General features: G+C 47.2%; 1 protein-coding gene across 6 annotated transcripts in view; it reads left to right on the top strand.

The window, feature by feature from the left end:
• Positions 1–5,407: 5,407 nt before the first annotated feature.
• Tamm41 (TAM41 mitochondrial translocator assembly and maintenance homolog) overlaps positions 5,408–26,587 on the top strand; it is a 37,145-nt gene continuing 15,965 nt past the window's right edge. For 5 of the 6 annotated variants that reach the window (XR_009591913.1, XR_009591914.1, XM_021653470.2 and 2 more), the window contains exons 1-4: positions 5,408–5,636; positions 7,794–7,976; positions 10,840–10,932; positions 17,803–17,953. Coding sequence is in view for 4 of the 6 variants with exons in the window: in XM_021653470.2 (XP_021509145.1) it covers positions 5,496–5,636; positions 7,794–7,976; positions 10,840–10,932; positions 17,803–17,953 (568 nt within the window). In the remaining 2 variants the exon portion in view is untranslated. Of the gene's footprint in view, positions 5,637–7,793; positions 7,977–10,651; positions 10,734–10,839; positions 10,933–17,802; positions 17,954–26,587 lie in introns of those variants that run through there. The other variant, XM_060383964.1, reaches the window with a different exon arrangement.

Below are 26,587 nucleotides of genomic sequence, written 5' to 3'. Positions count from 1 at the left end.
GCAGATATGACTATATCAAATTTCTTTCATACACAGTCTCTTAAGGATTCAGGAATTGGGGTGTAACTCAGTAGTGGGGTGCCTGCCTGCTGTCACTGAGGCCCTGTGTTTGGTCACCAGCACCCAGAGAACTGAGTAAGATGGAGAGAATTTGTTGATGGCTTATAGGCAGGCACTGGGCTGTGTACTTTCTCCGAGGTAGTTTCTTTCCTCAGTCCTCTAAAGTAGGTGTTATGAGTATCCCCAATTTACAAAGCGGGGCTAAAAGGGTGGTGGGAGCACACACAGAAAGGCTAAGTTTTCTTATTCAAGGTCACACAACTATTATTAAATCTTGAGACCGGGCAGTAGCCAAGAGCTCCTGAGCAGAAACTAAAGCTGTTTTAAAATAAGCTCAGGTGGAGCCACACTTCAGTGGTTGAGCAATTTCCTAGGATGCCTCGGGCTCTGGGTTTGATTCCCAGCATTTAGGAGGCAGAAATCCACTCTGCTAATCTGGCCTAGCTGTGACACATCAACGGTACAAATGTGACAGTATGAGCCCCTTTGATGAGACAGGGACCAAGGGGCTAGAGACATCTTAAATGTTAGAAGCACTTGCTGCTCTTGCAGAAGACTTGGGTTCCGTTCCCAACAGCCACATCGTGCCACACAATCTCTGTTAACTCTAGTTCCAGGGGACCTGATGCCCTATTCTGGCCTCCTTGGATCTCCCAGCATTCACATGGTGCACACATACATGCACCACACGTGAAACAATTTTTTTTTTTTAATATACACGTTAAAGGTCTGGAGAGCCAGCTCAGCGGTCAAGAGCACATGCTACTCTTCCAGGGAAGCCACATCACATAGCTCACAGGTGCCTAGAAGTCCAGTCCCTGGAGGTCCAATGCCCTCTTCCGGCCTCCACGGGCACTCACATGCACATGTGCCTACAGATATATGAAGACACACAGACATTTTTATGTTTTGGGTTGTGAGCCTAGCCTAGTTTAATGGTTGAGCCATCCCTCCAGCCACACACATCCATTAAAAAAAAATCAGAGTAATTTTTAAAATGGGAGTATAAAATAAAATTTCTGTATTTTAAAAGAAAAGGGAAGATGGATCAAGACCCCTCTCTGCTTTTTTTTTTTTTTTTTTTTTTGTCAGCAAATGGCTAAACAAATGCTTCAATTGTAAAAACCCCAGATCCCCAGATCTCAGGGGACATCTGAACCCAGAGCACAGAGCCCTTGGATTCCAATCCCCATATCAAGGATAAAAATAAAGGAATAATAGAACCAGAATTTTTCACCTATCATTTTTTTTCCTGTTCTTTTAAAAACACAGATGAAAAGAAAAACCAAGGCCTACAAGCTATGGGCTTCATACAGGGCTCTACCTCACAGCCTGGGTGAGCGTTCTCTGCAAATCCTTGCCTGGCAACGTCCTTGTTAAGGAATACAGAGACACCTGCTAGATAAGCTAGATCATGAGACCCAGCATTCACTGAAATCAAGTGGCATTTATCTTCGGAAATGGCTCTCAAACATTTTTATTTTGTTGGCATGAGCTTTCCATCAGAACCTTAGAGCTATTAGATAGAACGCCAGGGCTTTTTAATAGCTCCTAACGCAGTGAGCCACGGTAATTTAAACCAGAGCGGATGAGCTGAAGGGAGCGGTGGGATTTCTGCTGAAGAATACAAATGTGTTCTCTGCCGCTCTGCTTCTGCCTCTTCCTGGGCAGAGGAGAAAAAAAAATGCACACAAGAGTGGGATGGAACTTTCCAGCTGGTGGTTTTGTGTTAGCAGGAGGGAGTCTGTTGTGAAAAGGAAAATGACTGATAATTAGATGTAAAAGCCTGTAAGGGAGAAAAACGGTGACACATTATAGCCTTTTTATTTCTATCAGGGGCTGTGCCATGTTGGTGGCTGTGAGAATTCCGGTGTCTTTTGCAGGGGAGTTTAGCAATGTGCTCACACTTTGACCCAGCAATTTCACTGCTAGACAACAAGCTTTTTAGGAATTATTTATTAGCGTGTGTGTTACGCATATGGGTGTGTGCATGCTGCAGCCTGTGTGTGTAAAGGTCAGAGGGCAACTTTTGTAGAGTTGTTCTCTCCCACCCTCCTTCTGAAGGTGCTAGGAATTGAAGTCAGGTTGTTTAGCTTTCATAGCAAGTACCTTTACCTGCTGAGTCATTCTGCCAGCCCTGGGAATCAATTTTATATCAATATAATACTTGGCATGCACAAAAAGAAATACCCAGAGGTCTGGAGAGATGGCCCAGAAGATAAGAGCACGTGCCAATCAGCCTTATGACCTAGGTCGGAGCCCTGGAAGCCTCATGGGGAAAACAGAGAAACAGTTCCTCCAAACTGATCTCCACAGCATGTCATAGCATATATGTGCTTACACATAAATGTAAAAACATTTCTAAAGGGATAACCAAAAAGATATTCACTGTAGTACCATATTCACGTGTGAAAACTAGAAATGGAGCTGGGGGTTGGCTTGGTATTACAGGATTGGCTGCTATATGCAAGGCCCTGTGTTGCAATACCAGGAGTGCAAAAAAAAAAAAAGGAATAATCTATGCCCATCAATACAGAATATCTATACTGTAGAATAATTCTCTGCTTATAGACTGAATAAAATAAATCTATATACTCTGGTGAAGATGCCAGATATGTGAGGGGGGGGAAGCAAATTGAAAAATAATATCCATCATCCAATTCCATTTTAAAATGTTTTTAATGTTAATATATTCATAAGACTCTCTGGAAGAACATGTACTGAAGATTTCCAGTGGTTACCTCAGGGGGGATGAGATACATAGTTTGTAATGCTTACATTTTTATGAGCATGAATTACTCCTGCCAGCGAAAGGGTGGGAGGAACATTGAGTTATTTCCTCAAGGCAAGAAAGAAGATAGGAACCGGCTAGAAACACGGTTCTTTCAGTCTCTAGGCGGAAGGGTTCTGCGGACTTCCTAGGTGAGTGCATCTCAGGTCCAAGAGTAAGGGCTCATCAGCGACTCCCAGTGCTGTTGCCTCACGGGGAGCCTAAGCCTTCACTCTGCCTCCCTCCTCTGGTCTCCCGGCTCCCTCTCCACGTTTCCCTCCTGAAATTCCGCTCCTGGTTCCCACCCAGCTGATTTCCCATTCCTGCCAAACGCCTCACAGGCCATTCAAGACCTGGCCTTGTGGCCCACACTTTTCCTCTGCTGCCCTTCTGCTCCGCCAGAGCTGATTCATGCCCCCTTATTGGAAGGATATGATCTTCCCTAGCACCCGGGGGCCTGCTGCGTTACTGCACATGTGTTGTTTAACTGTCTGTCTGCAGACCCTGGGTTCCTGCACAGCCGGAAGCTCTAATTCGTTCACTGCAAAATTCTCAGCTCCAAGCTCAGTGCAGCGAGGAGAACAAGAATGCAAGTGACCATCATTGCAGCTCATCCTGCCTCCGCCCCCTGCTCTGCCCCCTGCCGGGCCTGGCTATTTTTTATTTAGTTCATGATGACACTACAGGAGTTTGCTCTTCAGTTTCCCTGTCTCTTCTCACAGCTTATTTGGCCCTACTGGGTTCCTGCTCAAAACCCTTCAAGGATGGACTAGAATGAGAGAGGCCTTGATGTGTGGGCAGACCTGAATTTGAGGTCTGCTTTTACGTACACATGCTTATATGCGCTCAGAGGAGGGGCTCTCTCCTCAGTGTCACCTGTAAGATGAAAGTAATGTTACTACTTATCCTTTTCACCTGTGTATGTGTGTGTGTGTGTGTGTGTGTGTGTGCACATGTACATGCTCATGCATGCAGAAGTGCCATAGCACGCACATGAAGGTCTCTGGAGGTTTGAGACAGGGTCTCTTCGTGTCCTCCAGTGTGTACTTTATGCTAGACAACCCTCAAGCTGTTTTCCTATTTCTGCCTCCCACCTCACCATAGGGGTTCAGGGATTATTGACTTGGGCCACCATGTCCGGCTTTACATAGTTCTGGTGATGGAAGCTGAGTTCTTCACGCTTGCTACAGGTAAGCACTTTCCTAACTGGACCCTCTCCCTGGCCCCTTACCAGGGAGTTGGTTGATGTTTTAAGTTATTATTATTATTATTATCATTATCATTATATGTGTGTGAACCATCACCTGCTTATTAAAGGGCCCTTGAACTTACATGCCATTTCTGGAGAACATGGGATGCATTCCACATGCATGCCTACTACCCTTGGAGGTCAGAAGGGCAGGAGATCCCCTGGAACTGAAGTTAGAGATGGTTTGAGCCACCATGTGGGAGCTGGGAACTTAGTGCTGAGCCATGGCTCCTGCCATGGTGTGCTTGGCATGGAACCCAGGGCTGCGTGCATGCTAGGCAATCTCCCTGGCCCTGAGCCAACCACCCAGCCCTGAGAGTTTGTTGCTGGTTTCCATGTAGAGCAGGATCTTTCAGAGTATCTGAGTCCAACCTCAGACTCGCATGTAGCCAAAGCTTGCCTAGAATTCACCACCCTCCTGTCTTAGCCCCACAAGGGGCTGGGACTGCAGATGGAGGTCCTGGTCTTTGAGGCCTTTGAGTGCAAGTTAGAGAAGAAAGCACAGTTTCAACGAGTCTGGGAGCTCAGCCGTGTCCTGAAGGCTCCTGCCATCTTGAGCAAGTGTCTCTCACCGTGTAAAGAGCTCTATGAAATCTTCTACCTCAGGATCCCATTTTCTCCAGAAAAGGCATGTAAATTAAAAGGCCCTTTGTGAGACTGATCCCCAAAGGGTTGAGGACTTTCTCAGATCCTAAAATTGAACACCAGTATGAGGGAATGTTTGTACAATATGCTCCCTTAATGGAGCATTTTATCTATTATCAGACATGAAAGGGACTTTGAACAGGAGGAAGCCACAGCCAGTTTCTAACAATCGCAAACTCCTGGTGGTAGGGGAGGCATGATTTACATATTTTTTTCTAAATCTTCAAAATCTCCTACAACTTGGTGCTGAGATGATAGCTGCACAATGTTGTGAATGAGGTAGCTCATGCCTTCATCCTAACCCTTGGGAGTCAGACAGACATGTGGATGACCATGAGTTCCAGGCCCCCTGATCTACATAGCAAATTCCAGGCCTGTTGCTAAGTGAGACTCTGTCTCAAAAACATCTTACACGTCGAGGCCAGCCTGGTCTACAGAGGGAATTCCAGGACAGCAATGGATACACAGAAAAAAAAAAGCCTGTCTCCAAAAAAGAAAACTTTACACAATATATGGATGATGGAGAACAGCTCGTGGTTTGGTTTGGGTGCTAGGAAGGATTTGCAAGGTTAGCAGTCTCAGAATGAACCTGCAGCGTGCTCCTCCTCCCGCCAGGGGGCGCCACGGAACCTCGGCCTCCCCGCAGGCCGCCAGCCGCCCGCTCTGAAGCGCGTGTGCGTGGAGGGGCGGGGCCGGGACGGAAGCGCGGGCCGCAAGACCGGGAGTTGCGAGCTCCGGATCGGTGCCACACCCTATGCCCTGCCGGCGGGCATGCCCATGGCGCTGCAGGCTCTGCAGAGCTCGGGCGTGGGCCTCCGCCGGATCCTGGCTCACTTCCCGGAGGACGTGAGCCTGGCCTTTGCCTACGGCTCGGCGGTGTACCGCCAGGCGGGACCCAATGCACACCAGGAGGTGAGTCCAGGCCTCCGCCTTCCCTCCCCAGGCCTGGCACCTGCTCGCCCTCGCCGGTCCCCGTGTGCCTTCCATCCCCGCAGAGCCCCGGCACGCCAAGCGCCAACTAGTAAAATGTTCCATCCTACCAAAGTGTCCCTCGGTGTGAGCTGAATTTCGTTTCTCTCCTTGCACCACGTGAGTGGGAAGGGAAGAACAGTTGCAGGTCCTACTTAAGTGTTCTTGGCCTTTGTCAGTGGAGTTTTCCAGAGCGTTTAAGAAATACAAAGACTGGTTTTGTCTACAGAGATTGATTTCACTGGCCTAGGACTTTTGCAGTGTGTAAAACATCCCAGGTAACACTAATGCGCAGCCAAGTTTCGAAGTCACAGCTAAAGATAAGGAAGAAATACGGAATGATTCCTGGGTGTAAGGCTGGGCCAGTTGGTGCTGCATTTGTTCAGCTCCTCGACAACATTTAACAGGAGTCTAGTTGGGACAAGGCTCCCTGTGGTCTGCAGAATTCAGTGTACAGATTGACAATAGGGCATCTAGCTTCTGGCCAGATGTTTTGCAGTCAAAGTTCACCTCCTGGTGTTGCTTGAATTTCGTCCGTATCCCACCTATTTTCTCCAACTTGGCTGCATATGGGAAAGTGTGGATTGTGGGCATATAAGAAATTGTGGCCTATTCTGGCGCAGTTACTTCGTACCCATTATCATAATTACAGTGTTGTTTTTTTTTAAGTCATCTATCAGCCCAGCATTGTGGTACACACCTGTACTCTCAACCTTAGGGGGGCAAAGACAGGTGGATCCCTTGGGCTTACTGGCCCCCAGAATGCGTGGCAAGCTTCAGGCCAGTAAGAGACCCTGTCTCAGTAAAACAAAGTGGATGGCACCTGAGAACACCAACCAGTGCCCTCGGGCCTGCAAACACACGGACTCATACATCAGTTCACACACAAAACCATGCCCCATTTATGTTGCCTTCAAATATTAATATCACCAATGGTTTGAGATGGTCTTGGGAAAACCATAGCATCCTTTAGCCTCCTTATAGCCACCTTGTGCATCTTCAGTGAGGTTTTCCTTTGGGCTGACCTAGGATTCTCTCCTAGGAAGGATCCCATTCTCTTCAGTTCCGTTCTCTACACTCATGCTAACACACCTGGCACCTTCTCCCACCCCGTGCTTTAGCTAATAATGCCATTTTGTTTCCTCATCCGATAATCTCTCCCCCTTCCATTCAGCTCCTCTGGAAAGTTCTTTAGGGTGGAAAATCACCCTGCTCTCATTTCAGTGACTATGTTTTGTAACACCAGCATCAAACTGAAGGTCCTGGAGCACGCCTGGCTGACCGCCTTGTGGGGAACAGTTTCCCCAACCTGACTACCTTTCCCCCTGCTTCTCCGTGCTGTGCTCTTCAGAACTCATATATGTCACATCTAAGGAAAATCTTTCCTCCCTATTTTCTTGGCCCAGTCGCTTCTGAGTGCAGCTGGTATGTTAAGTGTTCCTGTATAGAGTCAACTTTGGTATAATTTGCCCATCGTTAGTGGTAGGCTCTTGAGCTCTCTGCCCAGTGATTTTTTTTCAAACTTTTAAGAGTATTTATGTATATTAGTATCTTTCCTGTGTGGATGTATGTGGACCATGAGCATGCCAATGCCCACAGAAGTCAGAAGAAGGCATGGATGCCCAGGAACTAGAGTCATGGGTGGTTGTGAGCCACCATGTGGGTGTCTGGAATCAAGCCCATGTCCTCTGCAAGAGCAGCTACTGCCCTTAGCCACCAAGCCACCTCTCCTTAGGCCTCCCTGGACTCTACACCCCTGGACAAAGGGCTTCCTCTGCCCCTTCATTCCCTTTCCTGTGCGATCGGAATAGCATACTCGCTTTGTAGGATCATTTTGGAAATAAACTCACTCATTGTATGTCTAGCCATCAGACAAGTGCTGACACCACAACACACGGTAAGTGAATGTGTGATGCCATCATTTATACGGACGGAAGCCAAGTTAGCATCGCTCTGGGGGACCTGCTCAGGTTTCTGATGACAGCCCTGGCTCTTCTGACCACGAGACGTAATACTGTAGCACTCTGGAACTTTCTGTTACTTCTCCAGTTGTTTTCTCTAAGTGGGTAGTGCTGATGTCTTTGTTCCTTCACTTCCCAGAATCCCATGTTAGACTTAGTGTTCACAGTAGATGATCCTGTTGCCTGGCATTCAAAGAACCTGAAGAAGAATTGGAGCCACTACTCCTTCCTCAAACTCTTGGGACCCAGGATCATCTCATCTATCCAGAATAATTACGGTGCCGGGGTCTACTTCAACCCACTAATCATGTGTGAGGGGAAGGTGAGTGCCTTCAGGACTTGGCCTTAACTGGGTGGTTGTAATTTGGGGGTAGAATCCCAGTGAACTAAGTACGTCCACATTCTCAGGAAACAGCCACACCTCATCCAGCTTTCTTAAACCCAGGCATAGACATGCCTGGAGTGTTCATCTGCCATTGGCTGTGACTGTGACTCGACCTCATCTTCCCTTTTGACCTTTGGCCAAGTAGTTGTCATGTTTTAATCTGTTGGCCACACTGCTTTAGTTGGAGTCTTGGGTAGGGATTCACACCTTGAGGACTGCTGTCTGGGAAGTATGGAGAAATAGCAGGACCACTTGAGGACCAGGATAAAGAGTGATGTCTTCTAGGAAGAGGACCAGGTACTACAGGGAATGAAGAGAGTGTTGGGTGTCTGGGAGTGTGCACTGTTACCTCATGGAAGAGAAGTTTTTGGTGTCTGCAGGTGGGTAGGATTTGAGAGTCGCATGTCAGAGGGCAGATAGAATGTTTGGATTCCCCCAAAATAGCTTGTCTTATGTCAGGGACCCTACCTGCTATGACACTTCAGGCACTGGCGGTACAGCTTAGTGACAGAGTAATTACCTGGGTCCTGGGTTTGAACCCCAGCATGAGAAGGGGATCAAACTAAATGAAGCATCCTAATTTCTTAGAGGGCTGCTGGAGAGGTGGGGGCTAGGAGTCAAGGATGGCCTGTGGGTTTGCCTGTGCCAATACTAATGCTAGTTGCTTAGGGCAGTCTAACCTTTACAGTTGTGTGAGTCTCCTGGGGATTGTGTTAAAAATGTAGGTCCAGATTCAATTAGTCTGGGATGGAACCTGAGATTCTGCATATTTGATAAGCCCCCAGATACAATTGGTCAAAAGTCCAGGCCTTAAAGAGCTGAGAAGTGATTATGTGGCTGCAGAGATATAGTCATAATCTTTTTCCCCCCCAAGACTGGGTTTCTCTGTGTAGCCTTTACTGTCCTGGACTAGCTTTGTAGACCAGGCTGGCCTTGAACGCATAGAGATCTGCCTGTCACTGCCTCCCTAAGTGCTGGGATTACAGGCATGTGCCACTGTGCCTGGCCTATATTCATAATCTTAAGGTCATGCTTTAACTTTTCTTTTTTATTTTATTTTTATTATTTTTTTGTTGTTGTTTTGTTTTTGAGACAGAGTTTTTGTCCTGACTGTCCTGGAACTTGCTCTGAAGACCAGTCTGGCCTCAAACTCAGGGATCCACCTGCCTCTGCCTCCCGAGTGCTAGAAATAAAAGTGTGCACTACCGCACCCAGATATGCATTAGCTTTTCTGGTCCTTTGGGCACCCGCCTGCTCTATGCAGTGAAGGAAACCTCAGTTCAGAGAGGGATGGGACTTCATAAGGTCATGTGGCTAGTGGCAGGCCCCTGAACTGCAGGCCTGCAGTGTCCCTAGGGCCTCCTGGCTGCCACTTGTCTGAAGCAACACAGCCTTATGCTTCCTCTTTTGCTGTGCAAAACACATAGTTAGGTTCTTTCTTCATAATGAATAATCTGCCAGGCCTGTCTTGGATTAGTAATTTCCAAACAACATTATAAGCTCAAGTAACACAATGTTTGTGCATGATTGTGTGGCACGGGGGCTGTACTTTCTAATGGAAATTTGTTAGCCGCTTTTTAAATATTTACAGCCTGAGAACACAGATGCTCGCTGACACAATTGTAAGACTTAGTTAGCTGGGAGGTCCACGTTGGAGGTTTATACAAATTATCGTAGAAACGGCCTCATCTGTCATTCCATGTGCTTAGCAGTGATAAGAGGGTTTTCACCTTTGGATGTTAGTTCGTAATTGTCACCATTTGAAAGAGTCAACAACACTGAGAGTCACTGTAGGGACAAGGCCAGTGAAAACTTTTAATGAAAGAGGAATTTCTAAAATTTAGTAATGCAAGGAATGTTGGAGGACCAGGCTGCAATGCTGGGGTGTGATTGTTAAGCCCTTAGGGTTGTCTGTTATTTGATGCACTTTGTCGTCCAAGCTAGCCACAAACTACCGCTGGGTTCAAGCAGTCCAGCATTCCACCAGGCTCTGGGGTAGTAGGCCATGCAGTACTGTGCCCAGCTGTAGGACCTAGTCTGCTGATGTAGTATTACTGTGACGTGTCATTTACTGTCACTGGACTTCAATTTCTTTTTAAGATTTACAGTGAGTGTGTGTGTGTGTGTGTGTGTTTCAGTCAGAAGACAGCTGGCAGAAATCAGTTATCTCTTTCCATCTTATGGGGCCTAGGGTCAAACTCAAGTCATCAGGATTGACTGCAAGCAGCTTTACCTCCTGAGCCCTTTCACTGGCTTCTAGCACTCAGTTTCTTATTTCTCAAATGAGGAACATTACCCAAATCATCACTTCTGAAATTGGAAGGATCTAACGTTGAGGGATTCGACTAGATGGTGTCCAAGAGCCAGTTTGCCTTTAAGTATCATGTGTGTTAAAATACTGGCCATCTCACTTCTTGTACCTTGGAAGCCAGGTCAGTCTTGACACTAAAATCTTTGGGCAGTTTTAATAGAGATGTGGGGGTTTTTTGTTTGTTTGTTGTTGTTTTGTTTGGTGGCCTTTTTGTTGTTGTTGTTTTTCAAGACAGCGTTTCTCTGGATAGTCCCGCCTGTCCTGGAACTCACTCTAAAGACCAGTCTGTCCTCAAATGCAGAGATCTGCCTGCCTCTGCCTCCTGAGTGCTGGGATTAAAGGCATGTGTCACCAACACCCGGCAAGCTGTGGGTTTTTGAAGGGTAGGTGTTTTGAGTTGCTTAGATGAGCATCCTGTTCCTGGACAAGACCTATGGAAGCAGCAGCCTGGTGGTCTGCTCTTTGTCATGCTCAGTTCCTCTCTTGCAGCTTATCAAATATGGGGTCATCGGCACTGGTGTTCTGATTGACGACCTCCTGAACTGGAATAACCTGTACATCGCTGGACGCCTCCAAAAGCCAGTGAGTCTGTGCCCCTCAGGGCACCACAGTTAGCAGATCCCCTTGTCTCTGAACTTGACCCCTCTTTGATCTTTGGGAGCTCATAGATGTGGAATTCCAGGAAATAGAAACACAGGTAGAGTCGTCGTCCTACCCTCCATGAGGTTCATCACCCACAATGTCAGGAGGTTACCCTGTGACGTCCTGCCGTAAGAGGAGAGGTTATGCGTAACACATACACAGCTTTGTGCTTGTAACGTGCATGTAAGTCACGTAGTGGGCTTTGTCCTGGCTCCTGGCAGAGAGCTCCCAAACCCTTGGAATTCCTGAAGGGAACAAGGGACCCTCGGCTGTCACCATTGAGCCACACTCACAGGCTGGTGACTCCAGGTGAGCCTCTGCTTAGCTTTGGGATAAGAGGAAGCAACCATGTGATAAGAGGGCCCTCCTGCCCAACTCCAGGATGGAGAGGGGCTGGAGTCTAACACAGAAGGCTGGGAATTAATCAGCCATTCAGATAACAACAGCAGGCTGGAGAGATGCCTCCGTGGCTGAGAGGACCAGCTGCTCTTCTGGAGTTCGGTTTCCAGCACCCACGTGGTTACTCACAGCCATCTGTGACTTCAGCGCCAGGCAATCCAAAGCCATCTTCTGACCTCAAGCACCAGGCACACAAATGGTGCACATATGTACATGCAACTAAAACACATTAACGTGGCCAGAATTGTGTATTTGGAGCAGTATGCCTATACTGCCTATTACGTGTGCCTATTACGCATTTGTGTGCATATTACACATGTATGTGCTTAGGTAAACACATAGTGGTACCTTCCCTGTGTGCTATAGTCCCTACTTCAGCTAGAACATTCGTGTGCGCTGGGCTAGAACCCAGGGCCTGGTGAAGACACTCTAGCTGTGCATCTCACCCTATCCCAGGAGAAACATTTCTAAATGTCCGTGAGCAGCAGACACACTGAAATTGTTCCATAGTGTTCATAAGAAATAATTTTATGTTTCCATGGTCAAATCATTTCAGGGTCCTATAGCTAGCAAAACCCGACACTGAGAAAATTACTGCAAATGGAAGTTTGTAAGCACCCATTTTCGGTCCCACGTTTTCTTCCTGTTTCTTGCCTTGTTTTTCCTTGATACGTGGTCCTGTCGTGTTCCCCACAGTGGCTGGGTCTAAGGTCCCAAGAGTGTGAGCAGCAGGTGCTCTGCCACTGGGTGACACCCCAGCCCCTTGAAGGTTGTTGGGATTTGATTTGGGTGGTTCCCCCTCAAGCCCCGGGGTGGAGGGCATTATTTGTTGTTGCACACTCTCTAGCTTGATGGGAAGGTAGTGGATGTAAAATGAGGAGCCTTAGGTCCCCCTCTGCTCTGCCACTTGTTACCTGCTTATATGAACTTACGCAGTTGGGTTTTGTCTCTACATGTCATTAAGCCCATCTGTAGAATGGGGATAGTAATCGTGCCCTGCCTGTTAACTGGAAGCAGGGTTGTGTGCATGAAAGAACACAGCTTTTAGAAGCCAACACACCTAGCCTTCAGATGTCTGCTTCTCCTCTAACTGCACTGCCCCACGCCACTGACTGAGTCTCCCTCCCCTCAGGATAGTCCATCTGTGTGTGGGCATTCCGAAGTGTTTGATTTAGTGGACACTCAGAAAATGCTGTTTCCCTCCCAGTGTTCTTGGCTGTCTGTTATTTTTACATAAAAGGAGATTGAACCGAAATGTGGTAGTCTCTATACTCTGCTTTTGCCTGGAATACTTACAAAGTTTTTTTCAAGATTTATTTTTCATTGTATGTAAATAGATGTTTTGCCTGCCTCTATGTCTGTACACCACATGCGTGCAGTACCAGTAGAAGCCAGAAGAGGGCGTCTGATCTCCCGGAACTGGAGTTACAGTGAAGGTGCTCGGGATCAAACCTGAATCCTCTTGCAGAGCAGCCAGTGCCATCAGCTGCTGAGCCATCTCTCCAGCCCTTTAAAGAACGTTTTTAAATTAGCCTTTAGAAACCAAAATTGCTATGGAATCGCAGAATGAACATAATGTCCTCAGAATTGTTTACTGTGCTGGGGATTAAACCTAGGGCCTCCTGGGTGCTAAGCCCGAGTCCTGAGTTTGGGGCCACAACTGTCTGTAACTGTACTTCCGCAGGGTCTGACATCCTCTTCTGGCTTCTTTGGGCCCTGAGCACACGTGTGTGTTCATAATGGAAGCAACGCTTACTCGTGCACATTAAAAATAAATATTTTGAAGTAAATCATTGAAGAACATAAGTGAGCACCTCCCCTCTCTCCTTGGCTCCCACTCCTGTGAGAATAAATCCGCCTCCTGCCACTAGGATCCACAGTCAAACTTTTGACCTGTAGGTGGCAGCAAATACTCGTGACACTTGAGCAAAGCCGCCAGGGTGGCAGCATCTGAGAAGAATGAACAGAGGTCTCAAGAAAAGAATTCTGAAATGTGCGAACTCCTCGTCTTTATGTTTTTAAAAGGCATTGTGTCAGGTCTTGTTGTCTAACGCTTTCACAGTGCTTGGGTCTTGCAAGTAGAAAGGGGATTTCTCACCCACTAGCAAGTGTTCAAAAGGAACATAAAGGATTTGGAAAGGTGGACGTTTCTAGAAAGGGCTGACTGTAATTAAACAGTCATGGTGGTACGTGCCTTTAACCCAGCACTCAGGAGGCGGGGGGCAGCTGGATCTCTGAGCTCCAGAAAAGCCAGGGCTACATAGTGAGACCCTGTCTCAAAAAAAGGAAAAGAAAAAATAAATGAATAAAAAGTTTATATTATACTTTCCTATCAGCTCTCCTCATGGTTGAAAAGACACACATTTTTATTTCCCGGACAGCGTTAGGTTCTGTGTCACTTGCTATCTGCGTACGTGTGTGTGTGCGTGTGTGTATTCATACATAGTGCATGCATGGAGCCCAGAAGGCCAACACTGAGCTATATCCCAAGCCCTACAACAGATTTTTTTTTCAGTAGAGAATCATGGAATTTGAAGTGTTTAAAGGAGCCAAGCTTTTAATCCCAGCTCTCTGGAGGCAGAGACAGGTGGATCTCGGAATTCCAGCCTGGTCTACCTAGCATTTAAGCCAGCCAGGGTTACACAGTGAGATACTGTCTCAAAAAATAAAAAAAATAATAATAATAATTAAAATAACAGTTTTGTTGAGAAAAAAGTTCATGTACCATGTGATTTATCTATGTAAAGCATAAAACTGAGTGGATTTTAGCACGTTCACCTTTAGGTGATTTTTTGCCAAGTTGTAGATTTATTGTTTTACATTCTGAGGATAGGAAAGTCCCAATGGTCTAAGAGAGATCTGAACTAGGAATTGGGAGATCTGGTTTACTAGTTCAGGCTCTGCACTCTTGTGAGCTGGCCTTTGGCATCTCACCTTTGAAATGCAAAGACCGAGCAATTCATTCAGTGACTCAAAAGCCAGCCAAGTTTCCTCTCTGCATGCTGAAGGAATAAAAATTAAGAACAGCCTCCGCCCCAATCAGTTGTCCTGAGAGGCCACAGTCCAGCAGGTAGACGAGGCTCCAGCCCTCGTGGCTTGGAGCAGTCACCTGCCCTGGTGTTTGGATGGGAACATTCTGTTGGGAGCCTGGCATTTCAGGACCGCACAGCTCCGACTTCTCAAGACTAAAAGTTACTCTGCACTCCAAGTGGTCTCTGCCTGTCACTGTGGTATACTGCAGACCCTGGTGTGACCCTGTCTTCTTTCCCTGGCTTGAAAGGTACTCACAAATCTCCCCTTTGAAAGACCCTTCAAGCGTCGCCCTTCCTCCCTGTAGTTGGGATTGCTAATGCTGTCTGTGTAGTCCAGGTTGGAGAATTCCCAGTAGGTACAAACAGCTATTCACAAGTCCGAGGGCTTTCTTCTTTTCCCAGGCCTCTCTGGCAGGGCCCCAAGCCTTCACTGCCTTTTCACTCTGAACAACAAATAACAGTGCTGCAGAGACGAGGTCCTGGTTCACCTTTCGTTGGAGAACCAGATCCGCACATTTTCCCCTTGAGTAAGGATGCTTTTCTTTTCACTCTCTTAACCTCAAATAGCAAGCAGACAGCTCTCGGACAACTCAAGCAGAGCGGCCTTCTTAGAGAACAAGTGGTATTTTGTTAACCAGGAAAAGACGCCCAGGGTTATTCATTTCTTTGCATCGTTTAGTTATTCACATCCCAAAATAGCTTCTGGTTTCATTGGGTTTCTGTAAAAGCCACAGAAGTATACACAAAAGAGGTTGTGACACTATTAAGAAGGACCTGGTAAGTGAGGGTAAGAATGGGAACGTAGGTGTCGAGGAGCATCATGGGACAAATCAGGAGCTGACAAGACCTGGTCTGTTTTCCTAGAGGTTGCACTCCTGGGTCCATGATTTCATATGGAATGCAAGGCTTGAGAGAGCTAGGGAATAAGGCGGGTGAGATGGCTCAGTGGGTAATGGACAAGTTTGATTCCTTGAACCATGGTAGAAGGGGAGAACACACACACACAAATGAAAAATTATTATAAAGAAAATTAGGGAATGAGCATAGGAGTTATTTTAGAACCTAAAAAAGGGGGCATTCGGGTATAGCTAAGGGATAAGGTGCCTGGTATGTAGAAAACCTGGGTTTAATCCATCCTTCCGCACTGAGGAAAAAAAAATGTTTTGTTTTAACCATCTGTCAAGATGAGAATTACATCCCTGGCTGCCTCCATGAGGAAAGCTCCATAGAACTTGGTCTGCCTAGCGTAGGCTTCACCCTCACTTCTGTTGCTGCTTCATCACACAGCCTTTGACAGTCCTAGCTGTTGTTTACTTTTTCTCCACGAGAGGAAGGATACCAAGCTCAGCACGTGTTGAAAGGCTTAATTAAGGACTGTTACCTTCTCACGAGGGTGGAAGAGGTGGTGTTGAATCAGGTGGCCTTGCCTCACCCTCTGTACCTGAGCTTGTACGCTATAAATATTCCCACCTCGGGTAGCACACGCCTGTAATCTCAGCCCTTGAGACAGAGGGGTGAATCAGTAACACAAGTTCTAGGCTGGCCTGAGCTACATAACAAGACCGTGTCTCCAAAATCAAAGAGCCAAGCATGATGGCACTTGCCTTTAATCCAACCCTCAGGATGCAGAGGCAGGAGGATCTCTGATTTGAGGCTAGCCTGGTCTACATAGCAAGTTCTAGGTCAGCCAAGGTTACGTGGTGATACCTTGTCTTTAGAAAAAAAAAAAAGGAAGAAAGGAAGGTAGATTGTTTGGCTCATTTTCAGGGCTCTCTTAGGCCTGCCTAATTAAAACATGAAGATAAACTTTTATTAATGCAGAAAAGAAAACAAAACAAAAAACCCTAAAAAGGTAAAATCAAAGGAAGTCATACTGTGTGCAAGAAAACCAGAGAGGCTCACCTTGGCCTGGGCTTGTGTGCAGTGTCTCTTTCCATCTTCCCAGCAAACTGGCGGGATTCATGGTAAGGCCATCTTATTGCTCAGGATTATGCCTGTTGTTGTGAAGGCAGGAAGCAGCAGAGCTAGGACTTGCAAGATCTCTGCTAACCACGGTGTAGATTTTAAAACTGGGTCTCCGAGCAGGCCAGCTGCTGTGTGGCAGTGCCCTTGGAGCCAGGAAACAACTCCTGCTGTGTCGCAAGCCAAGGCCCTTTTACTGAGCAAAGCGATGGTAGTGCAGTGGTGGCTGCGGGTTTGTGTCACGCCCACCCCTTGTGGGTGATAGATTTGTATCTGGACTTGAGTCCTGCGAAGTAGTTGGTCCCAGGCTTACCTGGGTGGTACAGTACCTCATCTTCACTCCAGACAAAACCAGTCTGTGTCTTGCCAGTACTTCTCTTTACTTTTATTCATGTGTATGTGTGAACGCCAGCCCGTGGAGGCCAGAAGAGGAAGTGAGATCCCCCAGAACTGGAGTTAGAGGCAGCTGTGAGCCACCTGATAGGGGTGCTAGGAACTGCGCCCTTTGGAAGAACAGCCAGTGCTCTAAACCACTGACCCCTATCTCCAGCCCCATGATTGTTCTTCTATAGCTGATTTTGTTTCTTTTTACTTAGTAAAGTATAAATCTATGTATCTAACAATAATAAAATGAAACATGAATTACCCAGGTTACATATGGACAAGAAGAGAGTAAATTCTAAATAAAGAAAGAAAGTGCCACCTTCTGCTAGCACAGTCAGTGAAAGAATAATGAAAAACAAAATTTAAAGTGTAACCCCTCCTAGGACATCTGTTCCTTTCCAAAGCCTGTGGTGAGTTTATTTAAGAATATTAGGGGCTGGAGAGATGGCTCGGTGGTTAAGAGCCCTGACTGTTCTTGCAGAGGATCTGGGTTCCGTTCCCAGCGACTACTGGGGACTTAACTCCAGTTCCAGGGCATTCTGACGCCCTTCCAGCCTCTCAAGGCACAGCACACACACACTACATGTACTGATACACAGGCAAAACGCTCATACACGTAAAATAATTTTTAAATAAGAATATTAGGGGGTCTGGAGAGATGGCTCAGAGGTTAAGAGCATTGGATGTCCTTCCAGAGGTCCTGAGTTCAAATCCCAGCAACCACATGGTGGCTCACAACCATCTATACCCTCTACTGCCCTCTTCTAGCGTGCAGACGTACATGCACATAGAGCATTCAAAATAAAATCTTTTTTAAAAAAAAAAGAATATTAATTTGTCTTCCATGAACTGATTTTTTTTTTTTTCTGTGTCACAATTTCTCTGACTTTGACATTCAGCAGGAGGCTCTGGGGTTTCTTGTTAGAGCCACGATGACTTTGAGTCGCTGGGCAAATGGCTGATAGAGGGGTCAGCCAGTGTCCGAGCTGCAGTGCCTCCGCAGTGCCGCTCCTGAACAGCCTGCTTTTTCCAGGTGAAGATTGTCTCAATGAATGAGAACATGGTCCTTCGATCTGCCATGGATAAAAACCTGAAGAGCGCGGTGACCACCGCCTGCCTCATGCTGCCAGAAAGCTTCTCAGAAGAAGACCTCTTCATAGAGATTGCTGGGCTCTCCTACTCAGGTTAGTGCAGCACACACCAGACCCTCCCCGGGGAGGCGCCCAGAGAGTTTACGGGACCATCTCTTCCCCAGACAGCTGCCGTACAGTTGAGGCGTGGCCCAGGCATGTGTGTTGCTGACCAGGGTGTGGGTGGCTGGTGCTCCTCCAGGGAGCCCAGTCCGAGAACCACCGCCCCCCTCCCCGCCCCCACCCCCGTGTTCTCTACACGCACGGCACTGCACCACCAGTGTTCTCTTCAGGCTCCACACCCTGGCTTGTGTTGCCTGAAACCAAGATTCTCTTCACGCTGGCCACGTCCCGTGTGACGTGTATGTGTGAAGCTGACGCACATAGCTGCTGCTGCTCACCCCGTCCTCAGCCGCCACCGTGGACTCCCTTTCACTCTACGCATCTAAGTACCAGTGATAGCGCCGCGGCTCCTCGGTCCGCTCTTTCCGCTCTTCTTCCCCCCGCCAGTGATTTATTTGTGTTCCGTCTAGATGCTCACTTTTCCGTTCAGCCAGTGTGTTCCTCCACCTTGGCAAAGCACCCCCTCCCAGGAGGGAGTCAGGAGGGCAGCTAGGGACAGGGCCCCAGTGTCTCACCCTCGCCGCAAGGGATTGTCACAGTCGCCTGTTCAGGGCAGTAAGGTTCTGTGTAGGCTTTCCTTTCCCGGGAACGACAGGTTGTTCTCGTCAGGTCCCAGCACCGCATGCATACACAGATCGTACCGGCAAAATGATGCTTCTAAAAAAAGTGGTCTCTGGCCAGCAGGTGGCTCAGTGGGTAAGGGCGTCTGCCTCAGAGCTTGATGGTCTGAGATCCTCATGGTGGACAGAGAGAACCAATTCTGATGAGTTGTTCTCTGACCCCACCCCCACCCCCACACACATACACAAAAGGAAAAAAAAAAAAAAGAAACCATAAATTAAAATGTAGGATTTTTGTTTTGTTATGTTTTTAGTTTGAGGGCTGAGAGTACAGCCAGTGGCAGAGTGCTTAACTCACACAAGCAAGGCCCTGGGTTCAATCCCCACAACCACAAAAAAAAGTTTTGAGAAGGGCTCCCTTAGATAAATACCCTGTTATCCAGTGTTTAACTCAAGGAACCCTGAATGCACAGCAGTGGTGAGCTTATTCTCTGAAGCCCAGTGCAGATAAGATTCCGTAGAAATGCAATGCTGGGAGGGACTCTGGAGGTCTTGTTCTCCAGTCTTTTTCCTAAAACGTGTCTATCACAGTACATCTGTAATTGCAGCTGGAGAGGGGAAATGGGCTCAGCTCGGCCTTGGCTGTCTCTCGCTTTACCTGGCAGCATCCTGCCCCCACGAGAGCACAGAGGCAGAGTGGACTGGCTGTATACCACAGGAACAGGCCTGGGAGACGAGTGGGAGAGAGCCTCTTATTAGTCCAGCTTCCTCCTCCAGACTCTGTGCTGGAAAGAAGGGCCTAAGTCCCCTGTGCCTGGCTGACCATGGGCCGATGCATGACTCCTGTCTTTGGCCCACAGCATTTGCAGTCACTCCATTGTTCCCATTAAATGAGTGTCACTGTCAGGCTGGGTGGATTCTGGGAACAGCTACCTATAAATGCTGAGCCTTGACTGAGGTTCATCAAAGTATGTAACAGTTTTCACCTACTTACGGAATATTTTTGTGTGTGTATGCCATTGGGAATAGAGCCCAGGGCTTCCAGCCTGCTGAACACTGACTCCAACACTGAACCCCAGGTCCTGACCTTCCAAAAATATATTTGTTTGGAGACAAGGTCTCCTGTAACAGCAGCTGGCCTTGAACTTGATTTGTAGCTGAGAATGAGCTTTAACACCACCTACTTCTACCTCATGGGATTACAAGTAGGTACCTACCTCTGTCTCGTGGGATTACAAGTGGGCACCTCTGTCTCTGGCCCCTCATTTTCTTAAGTAAATCTTCAAACTGCCCAGAACCTGCAGCTGGTTTTTCTTCTGGAACTAAACTAGTGAGCGGCAGGAGGACCCAGCTGTACAGAAGACCTCATCATGGACTGCCTCAGGCAGTGTGTTGGTGTGTTCAATTTCCTCCTGTCCTTCCTGGGCTTCTGAGAACCCAGTGTCCTTGAACTGCTCAGTTTCGATCCCTTTGGCAAAAACCCAAATCTCCCCAAGTTTTCAGCATTCAAATTGCCCCATTTTATAAGTCTTCCAAGTTGAAAGCTGTGAAGTTTAATGTTTTTCCTGGGGGGTGGGGGAAGCTCAGCCAGTGTTAGCAGGAATAGTAATGAGCCCGCCGGGTTTGTGTGCCAGTGAGGATCACTTTGCTTGCTGCATTCACATAAATGGGAGGCAAGGAAGGAGTAGGTAGAACAGAGACTACCAAGCCCTTAGGTAGTTCTGACAAGTGTCCAAAGAGAGACTCCTAATGAATGATGGGATTACCTTGGGCTTTCTTATTAACATGACTAGTTTCCGGCAAAGGTCCTGGCATAGCATTCATCAGGCCATTCAGTATCCCTGCCTTAAAAAGCTGAGATAGGATTCTGCCGCATAAGGTCAGAGAGACAGCCCAGCTCCTCCCACTTCTGTAGAGGACCCAAGTTTAATTCCCAGAACACACAACCACCTATAACTCCAGCTTCAGGGGTCCAACACTCTCTTCTTGATGCCAGAGGCACCTGCACTCATGCATGTGTGTATACACACAAAACTAAAATAAATCTTTATGAAAGAAAAATACCAATGCATGAAACAGACAAGGGACTGTTTGGGAGGAAATCAGCTGGGCGCCTGGAGTCCAGCTGGAGCCCAGTGTGCCTTATGATGGGAAAAAGTAAATGTAATTTATTATTGTGCAACAGGAACAACCCCCAGTAATTCCAAGTGTAATAACTAATCCAACAGTGACTTTTCATTTGGGTACGGTGCTGTTGCCCCACTCTACAGACGCAGGAACTGAGGCTCATGGAAATTACCAGTCTGATACCCCTTATCTAATAGCTGGTAGCCTTTCTGTGGGTACGCAATCCTTTCAAAGTCCTCCCTCCATTTTTTGTTTGTAGAACAGAAATATGTACTATAAAGACGATTCTTTGAGCTAATACAACACTACACTGACTATCTCATTGATGGCTGCTGCTCAGAAAACGACTGCTGTTACGTCTAGTTATTTTTATGGGCTGTAGAGACTTCCTCAGGCTTGGGCACTGTGCTTACTCCCTCAGTCAGTGGTTGACACTTAGCTTAGCTCTCTTCATCATTGTTATGGATAATCCCTGCAAGTCCATTTGTATAAATTACTGGGTAGAAAAGGGCAAAGGGGCCACTGATTACCTTATATCTCCAGGGTGGAGCTGAGCTGTCAGTCACAAGTCCTACACACATGCTGGTAGAAAGTGTTACGCAATGTTAAGTGAGCTCTTAGACCACAGGGTTGGTGGCCCCCATGTTTTCTAGCTTTTTAGGTCTAAGGGATAACAAGACTATCAGGTGCTTGTGTGCAAGAGAATGGACTGCCTTCAGTGCCAGAACTGAAGGGAGGACCATAACTGGTGGGCATTCCACACAGCCAAGAAAGGGGCCGCTTTGTGTGGCCTTCACCACCAGGGGGCCTGGCCAGGCTCACGGGTGACAGGACCCCAGCTTGGGCTGCAGGGGTGCAGTGGCAGCTTGTGGGCTCCCCCTCCCACGATCACTGTGTCCTGTGCCTGAGTCTTTTAGTCCTGGGGTTACAAACCATGGGTCCCAGCTGCATTTGTGTGCATAGGTCCCCAGCTGCTGAGTACTGAGCTAAGTAAGGTTGGGCCCAGAAGCTGATCCCTCAGGGAAGGAGAGGCCATGGGTCTTCTCCGGTCGCCCTCTGCTAGGATACAGACCTCTGACCAGTGCTGGCACCCCAGCTTCTTCCCTGCTTTTATTCTGTTTCACCTTCTGGTCAGACATAGGTATGTATCTTAATTTTTTGGCTTATCTTTAGCCTTTGTTTCAGCCATTAGTATGAGGCCAAAAAAAGTGTTTTGTCATGTGTGTCCAGCATACTCTGCAGATGCTGGACCCTTCCTGTGCTTGCCAGTTACACCTGACATCTGAGCACCTGGTGCTCGCTGCATCTGAGGATGGGCAAACAGTACTGCCTGGCCTGAACCGTAATTTGAGCCTGGTCCTTCATTCCTCCCTGTGCTCAGCTGTGCTGCATTTGTGTGAGGTGGAAAGGGAAATGCATCTGTTAGCGTCCCCTCAGCATTTTCTGCACTGTCAGTCAGCACAGAATAGAGTCCTTTCTGCAGCTAGAGGAAAACCAGAGTAGCATTTGGGCCACCTCCTGAAAACACTGCCTTAGTCATTTCTATTACAATAAACCTGTGCCCACTCACAGAAGCATGAAATTGGACCTAAGTCATACCGTATACAAAATGAATTCAAACTGGATCCTTAACATAAGAGTTAGTGTACAAGCTACAACTAAAACTTTTAGAGAGACTTGGAGTTATGAAATGGTTTCTGAGATTATACCAAATGCTGAAATGACAAAGAATTAAAATAAAACAAAAACAGTTCATCCTTCATCCTAGCACTCAGAGGCAGGGGGATTGTTCGAGGCCAGCCTGGTCTACAGAGCTAGTTCCAGGACAGCCAGGACTACACAGAGAAACCCTGTCTCAAAAATCAAAACAATGGTCTGGAGAGATAGCTCAGTGGTTAAGAGCACTGGTTGTTCTTCCAGAGTTCCTCAGTTCAATTTCCGGCAGCCACATGGTGGCTTACAACCATCTATACTGGGATCTGATGCCCTCTTTTGGCATATAGGTATACATGCAGATAGAGCACTCACATACATTAAATAAATAAATGAAAAAAGTGAATGTACTGTAAATAGTGTCATCCTAAGAGGTGAAAAGACAAGAGTTTCATAAATCACATTTTTGAGACCAGACCCGTGTCCTTAGAATCCCGGCAGAAATCACCCTAATTAAAAGTAGGCAAAGCCTAGGAATGGGCACGTCCTTGGGGAAGAAGTGTGATGTTCCAGCAGCATACAGATGCCCCCGTCCCAGCCAATCAGCCTGAGGAACAACCAGCAGAAACAGGGCAATGCCTTCCGCTCGAGACAGTGTAATGAAAGGAGGCAAGAATGGGTGCTAATGAGAAGAGAAATTGGAGCCCTCCTGGTTGCCAGTGGGAATGTAAAGTGGCCCAGAATGCACTTCTTCAGGATACTAAACATGTTAGCAACCCAGTGAGCCTACTCCCAGGCGTGTCCTCAAGATAAATGAAACACACCTACCCGTAAACTTGTCCTAGAATGCCACAACATCATTGATATAAATAGCTTCAGAGGTGAGACAGCCCAAAACCCATCAACTGAAATGGGTAGATAGTATTGGTACATCCTCCCAGTAGACGTAACTCCATAAATCTCATAAAGACTGATCCATGCTGCAGAAAACACAATGAATGACGAAACATTTTGCTAATGTAGCGCAAGACCACAGGCATTGGTTCCACAGGAAGCAGGGCTGCCGGGTATGCGGCTTAGTAGGATAGCACTTGCCTAGCGTGCATAAGCTCTTCAGTTCATCCTGAAGATAATGAAGAGCCAAGAATGATGGGCACAAATGACAGGCCGGAAGCAGGAGGATCATGAATCCCAGGCTGGCCTGAGCTGGACAGCCGGTTAGGAAAGCGTGTAGAGAGCCTGTCAGCCTCTGCCTGAGGCAGGGGTAGGGGCTGACAGCAGATGGTGGGCAGCTGTTAATGGCTCAGGGTTTTTGTGAGGAGGACAGAATGGTCTTATGTTGATTTCATTACCCTTAGACATACTAAGAACACTGAGTCGCCACCTCAAGTTGAGTGAATTGCCTGGCATGTGAGCTCAGAAACTTCTTAGGAAAGAAGATGTTTTGTTTCTGCCATAGCAGATCCCGTTGGAGCTGGAGTCCTTAAACACTGACTCATACCGACCTGCAGCTTCACATGAAACCTTCACATGTTCCTTGCTGCACAAAGTAGCATCTGTATCTCTCCAGGGTCCAGTGTGGCTTGTGGTACTTACTAGCTATCTAAATGTTCATTGTCTGAAATGACATTGGTACTGTGGTTAGTTTAAAAAGGCAAAGGTAACCAGTAGTTCTTACTTTAGACCAAGGGCTTTGTCTACTCACTGTCCTTTCCTACCAGTGGTATCTGCTTACAGCTTAACAAATGTTCCTCATCTGTTCACCAACTTAAATCCGAAAGCAACTGAGGCTGGTGTGATTAAGGTATTTTACAGAAAAGGAAACTGGCTCAGGTGGTATCTTAGAGTTACCATTGCTGTGATGAGCACCATGACCAAAAGCAAGCTGAGGAGGAAAGGGTTTATTTGGCTTGCACTTCCACGTCACTGTTCATCACTGAAGAAAGTCAGGACAGGAATTCAAACCAGGCAGGCACCTGGGAGCAGGAGCTGATGCAGAGGCCATGGAGGGGTGCTGCTTACCGCCTTGTTCCTCATGGCTTATTCAGCCTGCTTTCTTATCGAATGTAGGACCACCAGCTCAGGGATGGCCCCACCTACAATAGCCTGGGCCCTTTCCCATCATTCACTAAGAAAATGCCTTACAGGCTTACCTACAGCCAGATCTTACCAGAGTCATTTTCTCAGTTGAGGTTCTCTTCTTCTGGGCACCTCTGGCTTGTGTCAAGTTGACATAAAGTAGCCAGTAGAGATGGAGAGAGAGAGTTGTTTGCTTGCTTGCTTTGAGGTAGTATAATCTCACTGTGTAGCCCAGGCTAGCCTAGAACTTGAGATCTTTCTACCTTAGGAAGAGGAAATAACTTAAATCACCAAGGGGCATTGCCTCCCCTGAAAATCAGAATCTGTACTGTGCAGCTGCTCCTGTCCCTCACTGCTCAGCACATCTGAGCCACGGCACTGACCAGCTCGGGGTTTCCAAGCTTCTGAGCTCGGCTCCTGACAAAGTCAGAGACAGATTTTCCCTCTGTGGCTTATCCTGGCAGCTCTCTCTGTAGAACAGCCTTGGGTTAAACCCATCAGCAGAGATACAAAATTAAAAGCAGTATTCAGTTTCTTGTGATGCCTGTGTTTGGTTGCAGAGGGATTTCTGAAGGTAAGAAAACTTCGTAACCATCAGATATGGCATGCAGTGCTATTGTTTTACTCATTCTGTCCTGAAGAGTTGAGTATCCTGCCATTTTGCTCACCTCCGCACGTTTGAGCTGCTGTTGCCGTACTGTAGTGGGAGAATTCAGCTTAGCAGATGGCTGCACCTTGCCTGCACCAGACAGCCTACAAGTTGCCAATGGTCCAGAGCCAAACAAGCCAAGGCCCTGTTAGAGACCAGAGGGCTTTCTAAGGCCCTTAATCTCCACCATCACTTTGTGAGAGGGTTTGCATCAGCTTGTTTCTACAGTTCAGCTAAGTACAGCCCTTTTCCTAGAAAGTTACTGCCTTCAGACATTAGAACTTGCATCTGCAGGACCTAAAGAAGGGGGAGAAAGACATGAGCTTCTCTTATACTTTACGGGCTAATCTTTTTAGACTTGGTGTCTACTGATGTTTCAGTCCTGAAGTGATTGAAAGGCAGATTTTATATTTTATGTTAAAATTTTATTTTCTTTTATATTTATTTTATTTTATTTTATTTTATTTTCATGTTTTATCTGTTTGCCTACATGTTCATCTATATCCAATATGCATGCAGTATCTGTGTAGGCCAGAAGAAGGCATTGGATTCCCTGGGCTTGCTGTTACAGATGGTTGTGAACGAACATGTGGGCTCTGGAAATGGAACCTGGGTCTTCTGGAAATGTAGCCATTGTCCCTAACCATTGAGCCGTCTTCCTCCCCAGTCCCCCCACCCCCATGTGGTTTTTTTTTTTGTTTCTATTGTTTCAATGTCATAAAAGCACAAAGAAGGTTAGGGGAGAGGGCTCAGTGCTTGCCAAGCAAGCATTAGATCCAGAGTTTGCATCCTCAGAATCCATGTAAAAAGCAGGCAGGTGTGTTGGCTGCCTGTAATCCTCACATTTGGGAAGCAAAGATGATACCTGCGCCCTCCCCATCCCCTAGCAGGAGGAGCTGACTAGCTGAACTACCTGGAGTTGGTAAACTCCCGGTTCAGCGAGACCCTGCCCCGTTAAATGAATTGGAGAGCAACTGAGGACAGTAGCCAGCCAGCTGTATATGCGTGAGGCCACACACGTGTGTATGCGTGTGCCCACATATAGATTGCACAGCTGGACACTAATCCAGCCGCCGTTCCATTCATACCTGATAAATCATTTCATCTCTGTGTGCCAGGCCTTTTAAAATGTTGGAATATAACAACATGGCAGAAGTGAGGGAAATTACAGAGCAGAGGGAAATAGTTGCCTCAGCCATGGGTACCCTGGAAATAAGAGACAGATTGTCTTGGCATCCCAGTCCCCTCACCTGTCAAACTTGGAGTAACACCTGCTTCATAGGGCTTTGCCACCAAATGGGAGAGCGTGTGTAATGCTTATACACAAAAGCCTGTTACAGGGCTGCTGGGGAGAGCTTAGCATATAAAAGCACTTGCGTCTAGCACCTGGCAACCCGAGTCCATCCCTGAAACCCTCTTAAAAAGCCAGGTGAAAGGTCTCACATCTGTAATCCCAGCGTTCCCTGGTTAAATGCGAGCTGGAGCCCAGGGGCCTAG

Source organism: Meriones unguiculatus, chromosome 5 (assembly GCF_030254825.1).
Source record: "Meriones unguiculatus strain TT.TT164.6M chromosome 5, Bangor_MerUng_6.1, whole genome shotgun sequence".
NCBI lineage: Eukaryota > Metazoa > Chordata > Mammalia > Rodentia > Muridae > Meriones > Meriones unguiculatus.
The sequence above is the reverse complement of the archived record's forward strand: the minus strand, read 5'-3'. Positions and strand labels throughout refer to the sequence as shown.